Here is a 19,492-nt window from a genome sequence, read left to right as displayed (position 1 = left end):
CCCCACCCTCCTCATTTATCTCTCCATCCCTCAGGTTCTCTGCCTGCATTCCTGATGAAGGGCTTTTGCCCAAAACGTCGATTTTCCTGCTCCTCGGATGCTGCCTGACCTGCTGTGCTTTTCCAGCACCACCTTAATCTAAACTCTGGTTTCCAGCATCTGCAGTCATTGTTTTTACCATTCTTCTATTCTTCAAACTAAAGTACATGGCCTCACACTTTGCCACATTGTACTCCATCTGCCACTTCTTTGCCCACTCTCCTAACCTGTCCAAATCCTTCTGCAAACTCCCAGCCTCCTCAATGCTATCTGTCTTTGTATCATCTGCAAACTTAGCCAGAATACTCTCAGTTCCTTCATCTAGATTGTTCATGTATAAAGTGAAAAGTTGTGGTCCCAACACTAAACCTTTTGGAACACTACTTGTCACCAGCTGCCACCGTGAGAAGGATCCTTTTATCCCCACTCTCTGCTTTGTGCCAGACAGCCAATGCTTCTATCCATGCTAGCACTTTCTCTCAAGCACCATGGGCCCTTATTTTACTCAGTGGTCTCCTGAACGCCATCTTGTCAAAGGCCTTCTTGAAGTCCATTGGCTCTCCTGGGTCTAAACTGTTTGTTACTTCCTCAAAGAATTCTAGCAGATCCTAGCAGAATTCTAGACCTCCCCTTGTTGAAACCATGCTAACTTTGTTCTATTTTACCATACACTTCCAAGTATTCAGAATCTCATCCTTCACAATGGATTCCATGACTGAGGTTAGGCTAATCAGTCTATAATTTTCCCTTTTTTGCCTTACTCTCTTTTTAAACAGGTGTGTCATGTTAGTAATTTTCCAGTCCTCTAGGATCCTTCCTGATTCTAGCGAGTCCTGAAAGATCACCACTAAGACCTTCACTATCTCTTCAGCTTTCTCCCTTAGAACTCTGGGGTGTAGTCCATCTGGTCCTGGTGATTTATCCACCATCAGGCCATTCAGTTTTTATAGCACCTGCTCCTTGGTGACGGCTCCCATACTTGGCTCTGCCCCCTCACTCTCTTGATTTTTTGGGATATTACTTCCACCGTGAAAATTGATGCAAAGTGATTATTCAGTTTTTAGCCATTTCCTTGTTCTCCACTGCTATGTTTATAATGTCATTTTTCACTGGTCCAATGTCCACTTTTGCCTCTCTTTTTCTCTTTAGATGCCAAATAAACTCTTACAATCTTCCTTTATATTACTGGCTAGCTTACTCTCATATTTAATCTTGTCCCTCCTTATTTTTTTTGTTGCCCCCTGTTGATCTTTGCAAGCTTGTAAATCCTCTGGTTTCCCATTGCCTTTCACCAAATTATATGCTTTCTCTTTTGCTTTTATACTATCCCTCTCTTCCCTATTCAGCCATGGTTACCTTATCCTCCCTGTACCGTGCGTATTTTTCCTCTGGATGAATCTCTGCAGTGTCTCCTGTATTACTCCCAGAAACTCTTGCCGTTGCTGTTCCACTGTCTTTCCTGCTAGGCTGCTTTCCCAGTAAATTCTGCCCAGCTCCTCCCCCAAGCCTCTGCTGCCTTTGTTCAGCTATAATACCGTTACCTCTGATTTGATCTTCTCCTTCTCAAATCGATAAGTAAATTCAATCATATTACGCTCCCTTATCAAGTCTGCCTCATTGCAGAACGCTAAATCCAGTATTGCCTGTTCCCTAGTGGGCTCCACCACAAGGTGCTCCAAAATGCCATCTTGTATGCATTCTACAAATTCCTATCCTTGCAATCCACTACCAACATAGAACATAGAACTTTACAGCGCAGTACAGGCCCTTTGGTCCTCGATGTTGCGCCGAACTGTGAAATTAATTTGATGCCCATTCCACCGTTCCATTATCCACATGTACATCCAATGCCCATTTAAATGCCCTTAACGTCGGCGAGTCTGCTACTGTTACAGGCAGGCCGTTTAATGCCCCTACTACTCTGAGTAAAGAAACTTACCCCGAATATCTGATCTAAATCTATCACCTCTCAATTTAAAGCTATGCTTCCTTGTGTTAGCCTTCACAATCCAGGGAAAAGGGCTCTCATTGTCCACCCTATCTAACACTCTGATTATCTTATACGTCTCGATTAAGTCACCTCTCAACCTTTTGCTCTCCAACAAAAACAGCCTCAGTTCCCTCAGCCTTCCTTCCATAGCAGGCAACATCCTAGTGAATCTCCTCTGAACCCTTTCCAAACCTTCCACACCCCTCCTGTAATGCAGTGACTAGGACTGCACGCAGTACTCCAGGTGAGGCCTTACCAGTGTCTTGTACAGCTGAAGCATGACCTCGTGGCTCCGAAACTCAATCCCCCTACTAACGCCAACACACCATATGCCTTCTTAATAATCCTATTAACCTGGGTAGCAACTTTCAGGGATTTATTTACCTGGACACCGAGATCGCTCTGTTCATCTACACTGCCAAGAATTTTACCATTAGCCCAGTAGTTGGCATTCCTGTTGCTTCTTCTGAAGTGAATGACCTCATACTTTGCCGCATAAAACTCCATTTGCCACTTCTCAGCCCAGCTCTGCATCTTATCTATGTCTCTCTGTAACCCACAACATCCCTCGACACTATCCACAATTCTGCCAACTGTTGGTGTATCTTGCAACTCTGCAAATTTACTAACCAATCCTTCTGCATCCACTTCTAGATTATTTATAAAAATGACAAACAGCAGTGGCCCCAAAACCGATCCATGCGGCACACCACTGGTAACTGACTTCCAGGATGAACATTTATCATCAACCACCATCCTCTGACTTTTTTCAGCCAATTTCTGATCCAAACTGCTAAATCACCTTCAATCCTGAAACTCCTTATTTTCTGCAATAGTCTACTGTGTGGAACCTTGTCAAACGCCTTACAGAAGTCTATATACAGCACATCAACCGCCTTACCTTCATCCACCTGTTTTGTCACCTTCTCGAAGAACTCAATAAGGTTAGTGAGGCACGACCCACCCTTCACAAAACTGTGTTGACTATCCCTAATCAAATTATTCCTTTCAAGATGATTATAAATCCTATTTCTCATAACCTTTTCTAACACAATAGCCACAACTGAAGTAAGGCTTACTGGCCTATAGTTACCAGGGTTGACAAGACTCCCTTCTTAAACAAGGGAACAACATTTGCTATCCTGCAGTCTTTTGGCACTACTCCTGTTGACAATGATGACATAAAGATCGAAACCAAAGGTTTTGCAATCTCCTCCCTGGCTTCCCAGAGAATCAGAGGATAAATCCCATCTGGCCCTGGAGTCTTTTTCAATTTTCAGATCTTCCAAAATTGCGAAAACCTCCTCTTTGTCAGTCTCAATTCCATCTAATCTTGTAGCCTGCATCTCCATATTCTCGCTAACATTGCCCTTTTCCAGTGTGAATACTGACAAAAAGAATTCATTAAGCACTTTCCTTATGTCCTCAGATTCCACACACAACTTTCTACTATTATCTTTGATTGGCTCTAATCTTACTCTAGTCATTCTTTCATTCCTCATATACCTGTTAGAAGGCCTTAGGGTTTTCCTTGATTCTATCCGCCAACAACTTCTCATGTCCTCTCCTGACTCTTAGCCCTCTCTTTCGATCTTTTCTGGCTAACATAACTCTCAAGCACCCTAACTGAGCCTTCACGCCTCATCCTCACATAAGCCTTCCTCTTCCTCTTGACAAGAGCTTCAACTTCTTTAGTAAACCATGGCTCCCTCTCTTGACTATTACCACCCTGCCCGCTAGGTATATACTTACTATACTTACCAAGGACTGGCAGTAGCTGTTCCTTGAATAGCTCCACATTTCAAGAGTGTCCATTCATTGCAGTTTCCTTCCTGATCTTCCCAGCCCACCTGCATATTGAAATCCCCCGTGATCCCTGTAACTTTGTCTTTTCTACAAATCTTTTCTATCTCTTGGTGTATCTTGCACCCCAGCTCCTGACTACTGTTTGGAGCCATTTTGTGGTTCCTCAATTCTACCCACACATATTCTACACCATCTGACCCTACTTCCAGATGGTGGAAGAGCTCATCTGATTAAGAGCAAATTGTAGTCTATGTATTTATTGAAGTATATCTATTTAATATTAGCAGTTGTAGGTAATCTTTACAATGCATTCACTATTTTTAATACACGTAATGGGTATTCAAGATATTCTTTGAATTTCCTCTTTCACAGCGAAGAAGGTTACCTCAGATTACCATGGAATCTTGATCAGATGGGCCAATGGGCTGAGAAGTGGCAGATGGAGTTTAATTTAGATAAATGCGAGGTGCTGCATTTTGGGAAAGCAAATTTTTGCAGGACTTGTATACTTAATACTAAGGTCCTAGGATGTGTTGTGAACAAAGAGACCTTGGAGTGCAGGTTCATAGCTCCTTGAAAGTAGAGTTGCAGGTAGATAGGATAGTGAAGAAGGCGTTTGGTATGCTTTCCTTTATTGATCAGAATATTGAGTACAAGAATTGGTAGGTCATATTGCGTCTGTACAGGATGTTGGTTCAGCCACTTTTGGAATATTGCAAGCATTTCTTGTCTCCTTCCTAGCAGAAGGGTACTGTGAAACTTGAAAGGATTCAGAAAAGATTTACAAGGATTTTGCCAGGGTTGGAGGATTTGAGCGATAGGGAGAGGCTGAATAAGCTGGGGCTTTTTCCCTGGAGCATCAGAGGCTGAGGGGTGACCTCATAGAGGTTTATAAAATCATGAGGGGCATGGATAGGTAAATAAGCAAAGTCTTTTCCCTGGGCTGGGGAGTCCAAAACTAGAGGGCATAGGTTTAGGGTGAGAGGGGAAAGATATAAAAGAGACCTAAGGGGCAACTTGTTTATGCAGAGGGTGGCGCGTGTATGGAATGATCTGCCAGAAGAAGTGGTGGAGGCTGGTACAATTGCAACATTTAAAAGGCATCTGGATGGGTATATGAATAGGAAAGGTTTAGAGGGATATGGGCCAAGTGCTGGCAAATGGGACTAGATTAGGTTGGGATCTGGTCGGCATGGACGAGTTGGACCGAAGAGTCTGTTTCTATGCTGTGTATCTCTATGACTCTAAGTTAAGCACATATTAAAAAAAAATTCCACCTCATTAGGAACATAAGAACATGAATACGTCAGTTGGTTAGTCATATCTACATCACTCAAATGTTTAATGGTAGGAACTCTCCATTTCAATTTTTTGCCCTTTCTTTATATCCCAAAACACAAACTTCCTAAATAAGTATTTTACGTGTTTTTAAACTTATCATTTGATTCTGCAGCTATGGCAATCTTAAAGTGATCTTTTTAAAACAATTTTTTCCAATTTCTGTATTTTTAAAGTAGAAGTGTCATAGAGTCATACAACTCAGAAGCAGACCCTTTGGTCCAACCAGTTTATGCCAATCATAATCCCAAACTAAACTTGTCCTATCTGTCTGCGCCTGGTGCATATCTCTCTAAATCTTTCCTTTTTATGTATTCATTCAAATGTCTTTTAAACATTGTAATTATGCCCGCATCCACCACTTCCTCTGGAAGTTCATTCCACACACAAACCACCCTCTATGTAAAACAATTTACCCCTCTTGTCTTTTTGAAATCTCTCCCCTCTCACTTTAAAAATGTGCCCCCTAGTCTTGAAATCCCCCATCCTAGGGAAAAGACAACTACCATTAATTCTATCTATATCCCCCATTATTTTATAAACTCCTATAAGGTTACTTGTAATATGTTATTTTCTTAAAAACGTACAATGTCAGACTTCGCATTTCTAAGACTTCCATGAAACTGTACCTTTGACTATTCTACTACATACTTATTTTGTACACTTCTGTCTTCTTCTGGTTTCTCACTAATCACGGTAACTGTTACAGTTCACCATAACTAAGAACTCTTCTCTTTCTCCTCGTTGGGTGCTTCCAACTGTTATATATGGCATTGGTTTTTTGGGCTCAATGAATATTGTTTAACTGCTTTATAAAATGAAAATAACCGATTTTTAGATTAGATTAGATTACTTACAGTGTGGAAACAGGCCCTTCGGTCCAACAAGTCCACACCGACCCGCCGAAGCATAACCCACCCAGACCCATTCTCCTACATTTACCCCTTCACCTAACACTACGGGCAATTTAACATGGCCAATTCACCTAACCTGCACATTTTTTGGAATGTGGGAGGAAACCGGAGCACCCGGAGGAAACTCACGCAGACACGGGGAGAATGTGCAAACTCCACACAGAGAGTCGCCTGAGGCGGGAATTGAACCCAGCTCTCTGGCGCTGTGAGGCAGCAGTGCTAACCACTGTGCCACCGTGCCGCCCAATTGCACAATGAGAAGATAGTTAATATCAGTTGAAGCAAGACAGTTTTGCAGCCCATTGGTTAGTACTAATCGAAATTTTGAAGAAATATTTAGGGTCACAAGATACCTTAGTAGTTATAGGATTAGTGGTGCTGGAAGAGCACAGCAATTCAGGCAGCATCCGAGGACAGGCCTGTCCTCGGATGCTGCCTGAATTGCTGTGCTCTTCCAGCACCACTAATCCAGAATCTGGTTTCCAGCATCTGCAGTCATTGTTTTTACCTTAGTAGTTATAGTACTGGACGAGCAATGCAGTGGCTGACTGTCCTAAATTCACTATGGCAAATTATAAAATTCAAATTAATATTTCTAAAATGTGGCCTCATACATAACAATTGTTTTAGCCCTCATGGCAGTTGCGAATAAATTGGTAATAAATCCTGCCTTCTAAGTGTTGCTACAATCCCAAGAACAAATTTGGTTTTTAAAAAAAAGATAATCTAGTTCCAATGTTTGGACAGTTTTGCCGTGTACACTAAGAATATCTTTTCCTTGAAGGCTGGCCTCACCAGAAAAAAAAATTGACTTCAAATACTCTTGGTAACAAACACCCCATGCACTTGGAAAATAGTTTGGCAATAGGCACACATTTAGGGCGTACTGACTGTAGAAGGTGGTGTGATGCATTGATGTCTCCAAGTTTAATTTTTTTAAAAATTAAATTACTTTTTCCCTGTCATCATGTATTTATTTCAAATTATTATAATTCAATGTTACAAATATCAGTGAAGCCTTTCCTAATTTGAGATAGCTATGTTCTGTCTCTGCTGATAAAAAATTTTTTCAGTTTACCAGTGCAGGTACTTTTTGGCACTGTCACTAAACATATTGTGAAATATCCAGAGCACAAATGTGTACCTGCAATAAAAACACACACTTACATTGCACAATGCAATGAGGATATGGCCTTTTTATTGATGAAAGAGCTACTAAGAGCTATTCCAAGAAACCTTTGTTATTCAACCTAAAAATGAAAAGAAAATGACAACTAGTCCACTGCGTTCTTGGGCAACAAAAAAAAGGAGAGATGTTTTGTGTTACATTTTACAGGTTTGCCATGTTATGTGTAGATCTCAAACCTTAACTAAGAATACTGAATTTCCAAATCTACAAAGCCTATTCATACAGATCTTCAGCTATAAAGTATGTGTGTTTCAGTTTTCTATGTTGCTCAAATCTCTGAATATAGTTCTTGAACTTTAGGGTGATACTACAGCCATACAAAGACCACCAAACGTGCTTGAAATGATGAAACAGTGGAGAGAGGACCTGGATGGAGATGAAGAAGAATCAAGCTCAAGTTCTGTACCGAGCAGTATTTTTCATGACATGGAAACTAGCCAGGACGGTGGGGAGAGTTCTACCAGCAGCAATGGTACATCAAATAGTTCCAGAGAAATTGACGGGGGTAGTAAGCAGCCCCGCTCTCCATCTACACAGGTAAATTGTCATTAGAAATAATACCAAAAATTGAATTTCTAGAGAAATGAAGTCACATATCCTCCTCCATGCCCAAGGTAACTGAATAACTGTATAACTAGAGTGAAACTGAGTTGTATAAGTTTGAGCAGGTTTTTGAAGTCCTGATGAGGGCACGAATAGAAACTGGCATGTGCTGAAAATAGCAGTCAGCTATTTGTATTGCAGTTCCCAACACTTGCAATTTTCCTTGGGACAGTGGAAGGCATGCTACAGATATCTTTTGGAGATAGGCCAATTAATGTTAATGATTGCTTTGCTAGCTACAAGGAGGTGACAACAAAGTGGATGTGTAGTCATATCCACACCATGTTTTTAGATGGCCCCATAAAAGAAAAAAACAGCTGAGATGGGGACACAGCCATTGAAACACTGCTATGGGATGTGTAAAATTTCAAGAGGAATGCTTTATTAGTGCTTAGGCAGGAGAGGGGGTTGTTGTTCAACATGTATTGCAATGATTTAGGTGGGGTTAGGGTTCCAGAGGTTGAGCTGAGCTTAAGTAAGGCAAGAGAGTTGTAGAGTAATAAAGATGTAGAGCACAGAAACAGACCATTGGTCCAACGTCCATATCCACCAAATAGTCTAATCTCATCCCATTTTCCAGCATTTGGCCCATATCCCTCTAAACCATTCATATTCATACACCCACCCAGATCTTTTTAAATGTTATAATTTTACCAGGCTACCACCTTGTCTGGCAGCTCATTCCATACACAAACCACCCTTTATATGAAAAGGTTGCTCCTTAGGTCCCTTTTAAATCTTTCCTTCTCACCTTAAACCCCCAGGGAAAATACTTTGTCTATTTATCCTATCCATGCCCATCATGATTTTACAAACCTATACAAAATCACCCCTCAGCCTCCGACACTCCAGGGAAAACAGCCCCAGCCTATTCAGGCTTTCCCTATATCTCAAACCTCCAACCCTGGCAACATCCTTGTAAATGTTTTTTAAACCCTTTCATGTTTCAAAACATCCTGTGGGAGGGAGACCAGAATTATGAGAAGAAAGTGTGCACTGCAGATGCTGGAGATCAGAGCTGAAAATGTGTTGCTGGAAAAGTGCAGCAGGTCAGGCAGCATCCAAGGAGCAGGAGAATCGACGTTTTGGGCATGAGCCTTCTTCAGGAATGAGGAAAGTTTCCTCATTCTTGAAGAAGGGCTCATGCCCGAATCGTTGATTCTCCTGCTCCTTGGATGCTGCCTGACCTGCTGCGCTTTTTCAGCAACACATTTTCAGACCAGAATTATGCACAATATTTCAAAACAGGCATTATTGAGAGCATGATTTTCATATATTGGGTTCACTGGCAATGAGGGTCAATTTCATCAACACTAGAAAGCATGTCCTGAGCATGAGAATGTCATTAGATGGATGCGGGTAAGATAGCAGATAAGGTCAAATTGTCAGCAATGCAGTACGTCACTGCATATGTCACTAATGGGGTCACTGATGCCTTCTTTGCCAGAGTGTGCAGTACTTACAATCTCAAACAGATAAGCCCTCTTGGATACGAAGAACAGTGAAGTTCATTTTTGGATTTCTTTTGATGCAAGGTATCTTTGATTGCACCTGTGTTGCTAGCAAAGGACCAATTGATTGACCAGGGAGATTCACCAACAGGAAGGGCTTCCATCCTTTGAATATACAACTGACCTGGAACCACACAAAAACTTCATGTACTATACTTTCTTGGATTCCCAGGGACAAAGGTTATTCTTCAAAGATTTGGCTCCTTCATCTTTAAGTAATTCCAAGTACTGCTACAACTGAAGCTTCAGCTCCCAAAGACCACCAGGCTATTCATTTTCCGAAGATGTGATTCTGGTGCCTTATCTGATTAGGTGGCACCTAGCATACACTACTTTCAAGGTCTCTGGTATTGGGTGGTTTGCTGTGCTCTCCATAGCATGGCCCTTTGATGATGAGATGAGAAGATGAGAATCTGAATTAACCAGATCACCAGAGGGAGAAGAGAAAAAAAGTAGTTCCACTGTAAAGCGATGCCCTGAGCGTCCTGCCTGTCCAGGGAGGAGGCTGGACCCAACACAGGACTCTACAATCCTATCAAGTTCACATAACCTTCTCCAGGAACTTTTAAAGTTCACTTTCCTATCCAAGGAGGATGAAATGATCTGGAACTCATTTTGAGCTGTTTGTGAAAATCCATCCATTGAGGACAAAACCACTCTTACTGCAATGCATGATGCATATTTGATCAGAAGTTATACTATCCCTCTTCAATGACATTTGATTTCCTTCAGCCCTCCTTTCTTCTTTTCATTATTCCCTTAAAACAAAAAAGTGCAATTTCACACACCTAACATTTTGGCCTGAAGTTTTGTTGAGTCTGGAGATATTTAAAAATGGCTGTCAGGACCCAATTCCAAGATTCCCATTTCCATTCCTATTTCCAGCAGTTGTGTGTTAAGGTCTGGGCAGCAAGCACACATGCATCACTGCCATACGTACTGGCTCCACTGAGTGAGTAGACTGTTCAAGTTGCCCTAAATGTTTGTAAACCATTTTGTCAGTAGAAGTAGTTCATGTCATTTCAGAAAAGTTGTGAACTAATAAGGTGGATCCTTAGTATTGAGTGGTGAACAAGAAAAACAGAATGTCAAAATTCCCATTAGAAAACATTGACAGCTTAATGATGAGTCAAAGAGGAACAATAAATCAAAGCTATTCATATTATCAAGCTTTTAACTACTTTGGATATCTTAATTTTGTGTCAATTAACACAAAAGCAGTAAAAGAAAATCTTCAAAGAAACACAGGTTATTACAAGTTAAGGGAAAAGTCAGTCAAGTAAAGCTTACCCACCCTACTACTACAGAAACATTTTGCTGAGGGCTAAGCCATTTATGGAATGCAGGCATACACACATTTGCAGCCTACTTTGGTTGGTACAGATGTAGTTTGGTGAGGGCTTAATGTCCCAAATTATGAATGGAACTGGGTTGATGCTCTAGTAATGAAGGCAGGTCTTCTCGCTCGGTGGCCTTGCCATCTGCTTGCCTCTATTGCTCCCTCTGATACATTGCACCTGACTTCACTCTACTCTGCCTCCCCAGAATGAAAATTTGGAAGACACGCACTTGCCTAACAATGTCTTAGGTTTCCTTCACAATAATCTAGTCCATATTTCCAATTCTTCTTGAAAGTTGCAGAACATTGCATGCACTCAGTGCTGCTATGTATGGGATTCTGTGAGATTGCCCAGTTTCTATATAGAAGAGCTAAAAATCCTGAGCCATGATGGCATTTATGAGCCTTTTGGAGGACTCCTGTATTCTCAGGTAAGACCCTATATTGCCTCAGGGGAGTCTGGTATTTAGGTAGTATTGCTGCTGGTCAAATATAGCCTTTATCTTGGAATTTCTGAGGCTACGCATTTGTCCAGAGCTGAGAATGGCTGTGTCAGACTCCTTATCCTCAGATGATTGCCCACAGCCTCGCCACCATTTTGAACTAAACCATACCTCGTTCAGTGCATCCTGACCTCATTCAGCACAATTAATGTTTATTGGCATGACGGTATCCTCACTCATGCTCTATTAAGGAGTATGCTTGTAGACTAATTGCTAGTTTAGTACTTCTGTCTGCTCCATGAAATATAGCAATTTTTGCTGTGTTTTATCACCCATGAAATTTCACTTTGCACTGAGAGATTTTGTATTTTCTAGATTGTTTCTCTTTTTCACAAGTAAAGTGGCTTTAATTATAGGTGATTTAGTGGAACTGCTATGGTACTACTGCAGCAACAATTAGAGCATCAAATCAGTACTGTTTTCAGGCTCCAGCAGGTGATACTAGCAACATATGCACAACATAGTGGTCTGCTACACACTCTATAAAGAAAGATTGGTAAATGCAGTTCCATTGAATTATGCCTTGATTCAAGAATCCTAAACCTTTCAGGCTTCCCCATGGTGCAAGCACCAATGACTGGGCATATATCACTTTGAGAGCTCCCTACAACCAGCTTGGAAAAGGATTGTGCTGCCACTTACAACTGGTGCACAGCCATAGCTTGTATGTCATGAAGGTCTATGCCCTCTCTCCTAGTGGCAGTCATAACTTTTATCCTTTGCAAATTCTGTGCTATCCTTAATCCAATCAGGCTGCCAAGTTATTATCTGGCTATTGCCTTTGATGCCTGAAAGCACAGTTATAATAAGATCAGTGGCTTCTGTGAGGACCATCACTAAGAGCACTCACGTAATGCATGGATTGTTCCAGAGGAGCTTTGCAGTACACTCCTCTCTGCTTATTCCTATGCCGCATGCTCCTTAGCAATTACGTTGACCAGCTCTTACCACCACCTGTGAAGCAACAAGAGCAAGAGAAGGAGCATACAAGAGGACAACCTTCATCTATCTGAGCTGTTGGAGCATTTCATTAAAGATTGCTTGAACTCTCATGTTTCCTCATATTTGTGTGAATTTACATAGGATTTGTTCACGATACTGAAGTGGATGTATAATGTTATTCTTAATGTATGCCTGAGTGTCTTTGGTCGTATCAGAATCTTTATCTGAATTATTTGCAGTGTAAATACAGTCCAACCTTGCCCTTTGGCACACTATCTTCTGTGCTACCTACATTGCTGTGCCCAGTTTCTGTGCACTTGTGCCTGATGAGTCAACAGATCCAGATTCTTCCTCTAACTTAGCCTCTAATTTAACCATTATCTTGTTACCTGAGTTGAGGTTTTTTTATTATCAGATCAAGTGATAGTATATCTTCAAAAATACTGCACTGCTTAGCCCTTGATATTTTCTAATAAACTTGTTCAGAGATGTAATTTACACCTCTGGGGGTAGGGCTTGAACCTGGGACTTTGGCTCAGAGGTAGGGACGCTACCAGTGCACCACAAGAACCACTTCTTACCACTGTGGTGTGATCTAACATTGAAAACATCCACAGCTTGTCAAGCAAAGACAAAGCTTTGGTATAATGAATGTTTGTGTGGCTTCTCCTCTAATGTTGCCACTAGTCATGATATTCACTGTACTCCCTCCCTTGAAAACCAGAATATCTGTTGAAAGGTAGAGTGGTGTGTGGGCAGGACATACAAACTCACTTCTTCCCTACTTATTGCCTTATGTTGTGTTATACCTTCTACATGAAAAATTGGTATGTTTGAAAAATGAAGCTGTAATGAGTGCTGCTGTGAGTAGAAAACATTTCTTCCTGTGACTACTCTAGTGAGATCATTTGTTTTATTTTTCTGGCACTGTAGCTGTATTCTTGTGGCAATGCTCATGGTATTGATGTAAAACTAAGAAATAAGAACATGAGTAGGCTGTTTGGCACCTTAAGCCTGCTGCACCAATCAATAGGATCATGGCTGGTCCCCTACATGTTGTCCTTTCCTTGTGTCTTCATCAGATGCTTGGTGGTTCCCTGACCCTGGGGGCGGGGGGGGAGAGACAGGGTTCTCTAACCACTGTCATTGATATCAGTGCAGCATCAGCTTCAGAGGTTGCATGCACGTTTTGCAATCAGAATGAATTTCAAAGAATAACAAAGAACAATAAAGCACAGGAACAGGCCCTTTGGCCCTCCAAGCCTGTGCCACGAAATCTCCTCTTGAAGAGGTGCTGATTGCCATTAAATGACATCCTGGCCTCCTGGCATCAGTTGCTTCACTGAATAGCCAACAACATGCACCACTATTTCCTTGCACAAATTATTATTATCCATAGAAAGATGGATGTTGGCAATAAAAGTTCTTGCTTATATTACAACTTCTGTATTGCAAAATAATTGATTACCCATACTGTATATTGCAACATTCCTAAGAGATGTGATGAGGTGCAATATGAAACCAGAATTTGCTCTTGTCTTTACCACTTGGCTATTTTCCTTTTTTTGAAAGGAGTGACAGGATTTTTTTCTTCGTGCCATTTTACTGTTGAACATCACCATAGTGGAGATTAGAGAAGAAAATGTGATGAGGAGGATAACCTGTCTATGGTGGAACCTACCTGATTCTTGTCTAGTTAACATTATTGGAACAAAATATAGAAGATTCTGTAATGGGCTGTTTTCTTTGTGCCGTGCCTAAGCGATGATTTTCTTTTTGTCTAGGTGGTGCTGCTTGAGAATCAGTGCACAACTTTGAATCCAACAAACCACAGTAAAACTATCCCATAAGAAAATTGATTGAGCAGACAAATGATCTCAATAGTTTTTCTCTCTGTGTAGGGCTGGGATTGAATGCAATAAAATTAGTCAAATGAGACTGATTAAGTGCAAGTTCTCTTACATGAATGAATTACACTGATATTCCACATAAGTACTTTGCAGCTTGTAACAGGTTCTAATTAAATATGCTATTTGTTCATCCTATCTTTTTTTTTCATATACATCTCTATGACTCTATTTAGGAGTTATTTGTGGTATTGGAGCAGGAGCAGAATTTTACAATTCAAAGTTGTTTCCACAATGGGGAGATTGGTTTTGTTTCAGTGGAAAGCATTTACAAATAGTTGTGTGCAATTTTATCTTTTTGAAGATGGTTAACCTGTTCTAATTGTTAGCTTTGGCAATGTTTTAGCCATTGAATCTTCCTTCATGTTTCTTCTTAATTCAGTTTGACCTGATTCTGACACTTATATGGGGGACAAATCTTATTTCAATTACTTACCTGAACCTAATTCTAAAACAGAAAACATTGGTATATGAATAACTCAAATTGCTAATGAGAGCTATATTAAAAATGTAATTTTCAGAGCACAAAGAAGAATACCATTGCAAGTTTTTCTGTTGATGGATCACTTCCTGTGAAGAAAACCACCAAATTCAGCAGCAATGTGAGTGCCAAAAGAGATAATAAAAAAAAATCACATTTGTAATGAAAGAGTTAATTGAAAATCAATTGGTAAATAATCAGAATCAAACTGTTTAGTCCAATGAAATTGGCATTTCATCACAATAAATGTCTATTTACTATCTAGGTTGTATATATATTTATAGCAAAACAATGGGCCTTCTGTTACAAATTGTTAATCTTGGTAACTTCAAGAATTTTAGACATAAACAAAACTACTACTTTAAGTGCTGTTGGATTTGTAAAATATTATTCCATCTTTGCTTGGCTTCTGGAACTAAAATTTTGGCAGCAAAAGGTAACATTGATCTTGTTAATTTGTTTAAAGAATAGTGAAGATTAAGAGTGATGCTAATGTACCTTAACTTCATTTTTGTAAATTATTGATATATTTTACTAGTGGTGATTGCTAACTATGAAAGCAATGCAGTTAATACTTTTCTGCTGTGCCAGGCATGTTATACTGTCCTGGGATATGGAGTATTTTTGGCTATTTCCCAGATTCAGAACATCGCCCTTGACAATAGCATTTTAATAATGTGCATTATGTTGCAATAAGGTTCAAAAGATAAAAGAACCAGTATAGTCTGGGTGACACATGTAATATTTGATTACTAAAAAACATCTGTTAACCTAATAAAACAGACTTGCACCAAACAGGTAAGTTAAATACCAACAATGCAAATCAATAGGATCTATATGAAAGGGGTTTACAAAACTCTGTCTTAGCTCACATTTACTTTTGAATCAGAAGATTGTGGGTTCAAATTTAATTCCATAGTTTTGAGCACACGACTTAGACCAATACTTCAGTGTTATGCTAAGAGTACCTTTAGAATTGTACTTTTGAATAAAGCATTAAACTAAATGCTTGTTTTCTCCCCATTGCGAGTTAACAAATATTGTGATATAATTCTACAAAGAGCTTTGGAATTCTTATTCTACTGCAAAAAAGAATGGGACAAGATTAGGTTGGGATATCTGGTCGGCACGGACGAGTTGGACCGAGGGGTCTGTTTCCGTGCTGTATATCTCTATATCTCTATGACTCTGTGATTATAATTGGATACAAAGGTGCTTGGAACATTCCTGGGTTGTAATATATGTTATGTGATCGTAAGTTATTTATGTTGTAGATGAAGCTCGTGAATAAGTAAGGGCATGCTCTTGATTACTGATCAGATGCAACTTTGAAACTGGGAGTTAGAATGTGTTCTTGATGAACTAGAGTTGTTCTGCAGAAACGTTCTAGTCTCTAAATGTTTTCACACAACATCATAAGAACATACGAGCAGGAATTGGCATTTGGCCCCTCAAGTCTAACCTCTGAATCAATAAGATCCTGGCTGATCTGCCTCAGGTCTCAACTTCTTTATTTGTGCCGGATCAGCATAGCCATCAATTCCCATCAAAAATCTATCTACCCGCTCCACAGCTCTCTGAGCTAGATAATTCCAGACATTCACTACCCTCTAGGAGAAGAAATCCCTTAAAAATGTTCAGTTTTAAATGGGTGTCCTTTTATTTTGTAACTATGTCCCTTTGTTCAAGATTCCCCCAACTAGTAGAAACATCATCTCAACATCAACCCTGTCAAGTCCAGTTGGAATCTTGTGTGTTCCAATAAGATCACCTCTAATTTTTCTTAACGCTAATGAATAAGCACATGATTTGTTTAGTCATCCTTGAGAAGTCAACTCCATCCTAGGAATCAGCCTAGTGAATCTCTTTTGAACAGTCTCTTTTTTAAACAAAGGGATCAAAATTATACCTAGCACTTCAGGTGCAGCCTCACCAACACCCCACGCAGTTGTAACAAAACTCCCCCTACCACCTCCACCGCACCATAACAATAAAGCCAAAATTACTGCACCTGCATGGCATCTTGTGTTTCATGCACAAGAACAGTCATGTCCCTCTACGTCTTTCCCATTTAAATAATAGTCTCCCTCTTGATTCTTTCTACCAAATTGCATGACAACACATCTTTTTGTACATTAAACTCCGTCTGCCATGTTTTTACCCAATCATTCAACCAATCCATCTCCCCTGGCGTATTTCCGATGTCCTTTTCATAACATGACGTCCACTTTATTTTTGTATTTGTTTTGGATACAGTGCAATCTACCCCTCCTCCAAGTTACTAATATGGATAGTAAATAATTGAAACCCTTAGACCGATGTTGTGACACTCTACTGATTACTGATTACATCTTTCCAATCTGAAAAAGACCCTTTAGTCCTGACTCTGTCTTCTGCGTGTTAACACAGAACTCAGTGCCTGACACTCGAAAGCCTGTCTACCATCTCCATGGCACAAGTCATGAATGCAATGGAATATTCCCCACTTGCCTGAATGAGGTCAGATCCAACAATACTCAAGAAGCTTGACACTGTCCAAGACAAAACAGCCACTTGATTGGCACCAAAATCACAGACATCCACTCCCTCCACCACTAATGCTCAATAGGAGCACCGTGTCCTATCTAGAAGATGCACTGCAGAAATCACTAAAGCTCCTTAGACAGAACCTTCCAAACCCATGACCACTTCAACCTAAAAGGATGAGAGCAATAGGTACACGGGAACATGGTGGCTCAGTGGTTAGCACTGCTGTCTCACAGCGCCAGAAACCCAGGTTTAATTCCCGCCTCGGACAACTGTCTGTGTGGAGTTTACACATTCTCCCCGTGTCTGCGTGGTTTCCTCCAGGTGCTCCGGTTTCCTCCCAAAGTCCAAAGATGTGCAGATTAGGTGAATTGGCCATGCTAAATAGCCCGTAGTGTTAGGTGAAGGGGTAAATGTAGGGGAATGGGTCTGGGTGGGTTGCTCTTTGGAGGGTCGGTGTGGACGTGTTGGGTCGAAGGGCTTGTTTCCACACTGTAATCTAGTCAAAAAAATCTCTACCCGCAATTTTCCCTTTAAACCACTCACCCTCATGAGTTAGAACTATAAACCCTCATGAGTTAGAACTATAATGCTGCTCATTCACTGGTGCTGGGTCAAAATCCTGAAATTCCATCTCTGAGGGCATTGTGGGTCAATCTATAGTACAGGAACTGCAGTGGTTCAAGAAGGTAGCTAACCAATACTCTCTCAATGGCAACTAGGGATGAACAATAAATGCTGGCAGCAGTGACACATGTCCCATGAGTGAGTGACTAAATACATTTTAAAATGTTCAGCCCATGCCAATATCCAAACTCCACACAGACAGTTGCCCAAGGTGGGATTTGAACCCAGGTCTCTGGCACTGTGAGGCAGCAGTGCTAACCACTGTGCCACCATGCACCAACTTGGCAACACTGCAAGGAAAAGCCTTGATACCTGAGTCATCGGAGGATCGGATTATAGAATACAGTGGAAACTTGATTAACTGAACGAGATGGGCAGTCACTATTTCATTCAGATAACAATTATTCGGAAAATCAATTGAATGCCTTTCCTCTGGGGCTCGGAGTTTTAAAGTCTGCTCACCGTTCAGGAGACTGCAGCAACACACATTGCATGACATCGCGCCCCCACCCATCCTCCGGTCCAACCCCACCTCCCCTACTGCCCCATCCAACACCGCCCCCAAACTCGTCCAAACCCACCTCTCAACCCGGTCCAATACCACCCCTGCCCGCCAGCACAAAGCATGCGAGCCCCCGCCCACAAAACAGTCCCCCGGCCCCTCTCCAGGGCATCTGGACTGCACACCAACAATAAGACTGCTGCTGCAGCTGCCTTTCTGGGGTCAGTCTCCAAATAGCGCACAGACACAGACACAGCCACAACTTTTTACTGCAAATTTTTGACAGGTTCCACGTTTGCCCTGCACAGGACAATGTTGGAGAGATTATTCCTGGGAAGAGGGGGTGGGGGTTAGGGTATACCCCTCTGTAGAACTCCAGGGAAAGTGTGGGGAGAGAGAGAGAGAGGGCGGGAGGCCAGTCATTTAGAGAGGGTTCCTGTTTAATCATTGTAAACAAAAGACGCAATCACTGTTGGAAACACGTCTTCGACGTAATGTTTCTATAGGGACCTCAAGATCTCCTTCGGATAATCTGATTTTCGGATAATTGATATTCGGATATCGAGGTTCCCCTGTATAGGTAACATTTGCTACCAGAAGATAAAATCATGTGTTTACTCCCATGAAAGAAAGCATTTATGTGTATGATTGCCTGCTGCTGGGTGAAAATAATTTGTATAAATGTTCTAAAAACAGTCAGAAATGATCCAAAATTGTGAAATTAAAACATGGTTGTGACCTTAGCAGTCATTTAAAGTACTTTTGAGTGAAATTTTGCTACAGTCCTACTTGTAGCATTTGGCATCATCATGTAACAGTGTCTTTTAAAAGTGAATCATATGCAAGCTCCCATTCTTGGTTAAGTACAGGTAAGAGGACCGTTGGGGTTACCGGATTCTGATGAGCTGTAGTACAGCTGCTGTCATTGATATTCCTCCATTGCTCTTTTTTATTGTAGTCATTCATAGAATTTATGAAGTCTTCAATTATCATCCTCACTAGTAACTAAATTTCCAAGTTGTTTGTTATCTGCAGATTTGAAATGATATCCCTACTGCATGTCCAAGTATTAAAGAAATTAAAAAGTGTAGTGTAGTGTAGTAACCATGGGGAATATTGTTGTGGACTTGTTGCCAGTTTGTAAAACAACTGTTTGCCTATGATATCCACTTCCTATCACTTAGTCAATTCTGCATCCATGCTGCCAGTGCACTTTTAATTCCCTCAGATTTTTCACCTAAAAAGTGGCTGAGTCAGAAATTCTCAAACGGTATT

The 19,492-nt window shown here is 40.8% G+C and overlaps 1 protein-coding gene across 10 annotated transcripts in view; it reads left to right on the top strand.

The window, feature by feature from the left end:
• stk33 (serine/threonine kinase 33) overlaps positions 1 to 19,492 on the top strand; it is a 166,739-nt gene that overhangs the window by 131,245 nt on the left and 16,002 nt on the right. For 8 of the 10 annotated variants that reach the window (XM_043705842.1, XM_043705840.1, XM_043705843.1 and 5 more), the window contains 2 exons: positions 7,577 to 7,813; positions 14,603 to 14,683. In XM_043705842.1, the coding sequence (XP_043561777.1) occupies positions 7,577 to 7,813; positions 14,603 to 14,683 (318 nt within the window). Of the gene's footprint in view, positions 1 to 7,576; positions 7,814 to 13,958; positions 14,196 to 14,602; positions 14,684 to 19,492 lie in introns of those variants that run through there. The other 2 variants (XM_043705849.1, XM_043705845.1) reach the window with 2 other exon arrangements.

Source organism: Chiloscyllium plagiosum, chromosome 16 (genome assembly GCF_004010195.1).
Source record: "Chiloscyllium plagiosum isolate BGI_BamShark_2017 chromosome 16, ASM401019v2, whole genome shotgun sequence".
NCBI lineage: Eukaryota > Metazoa > Chordata > Chondrichthyes > Orectolobiformes > Hemiscylliidae > Chiloscyllium > Chiloscyllium plagiosum.
This window is presented reverse-complemented; position numbering and strand designations above follow the sequence as displayed.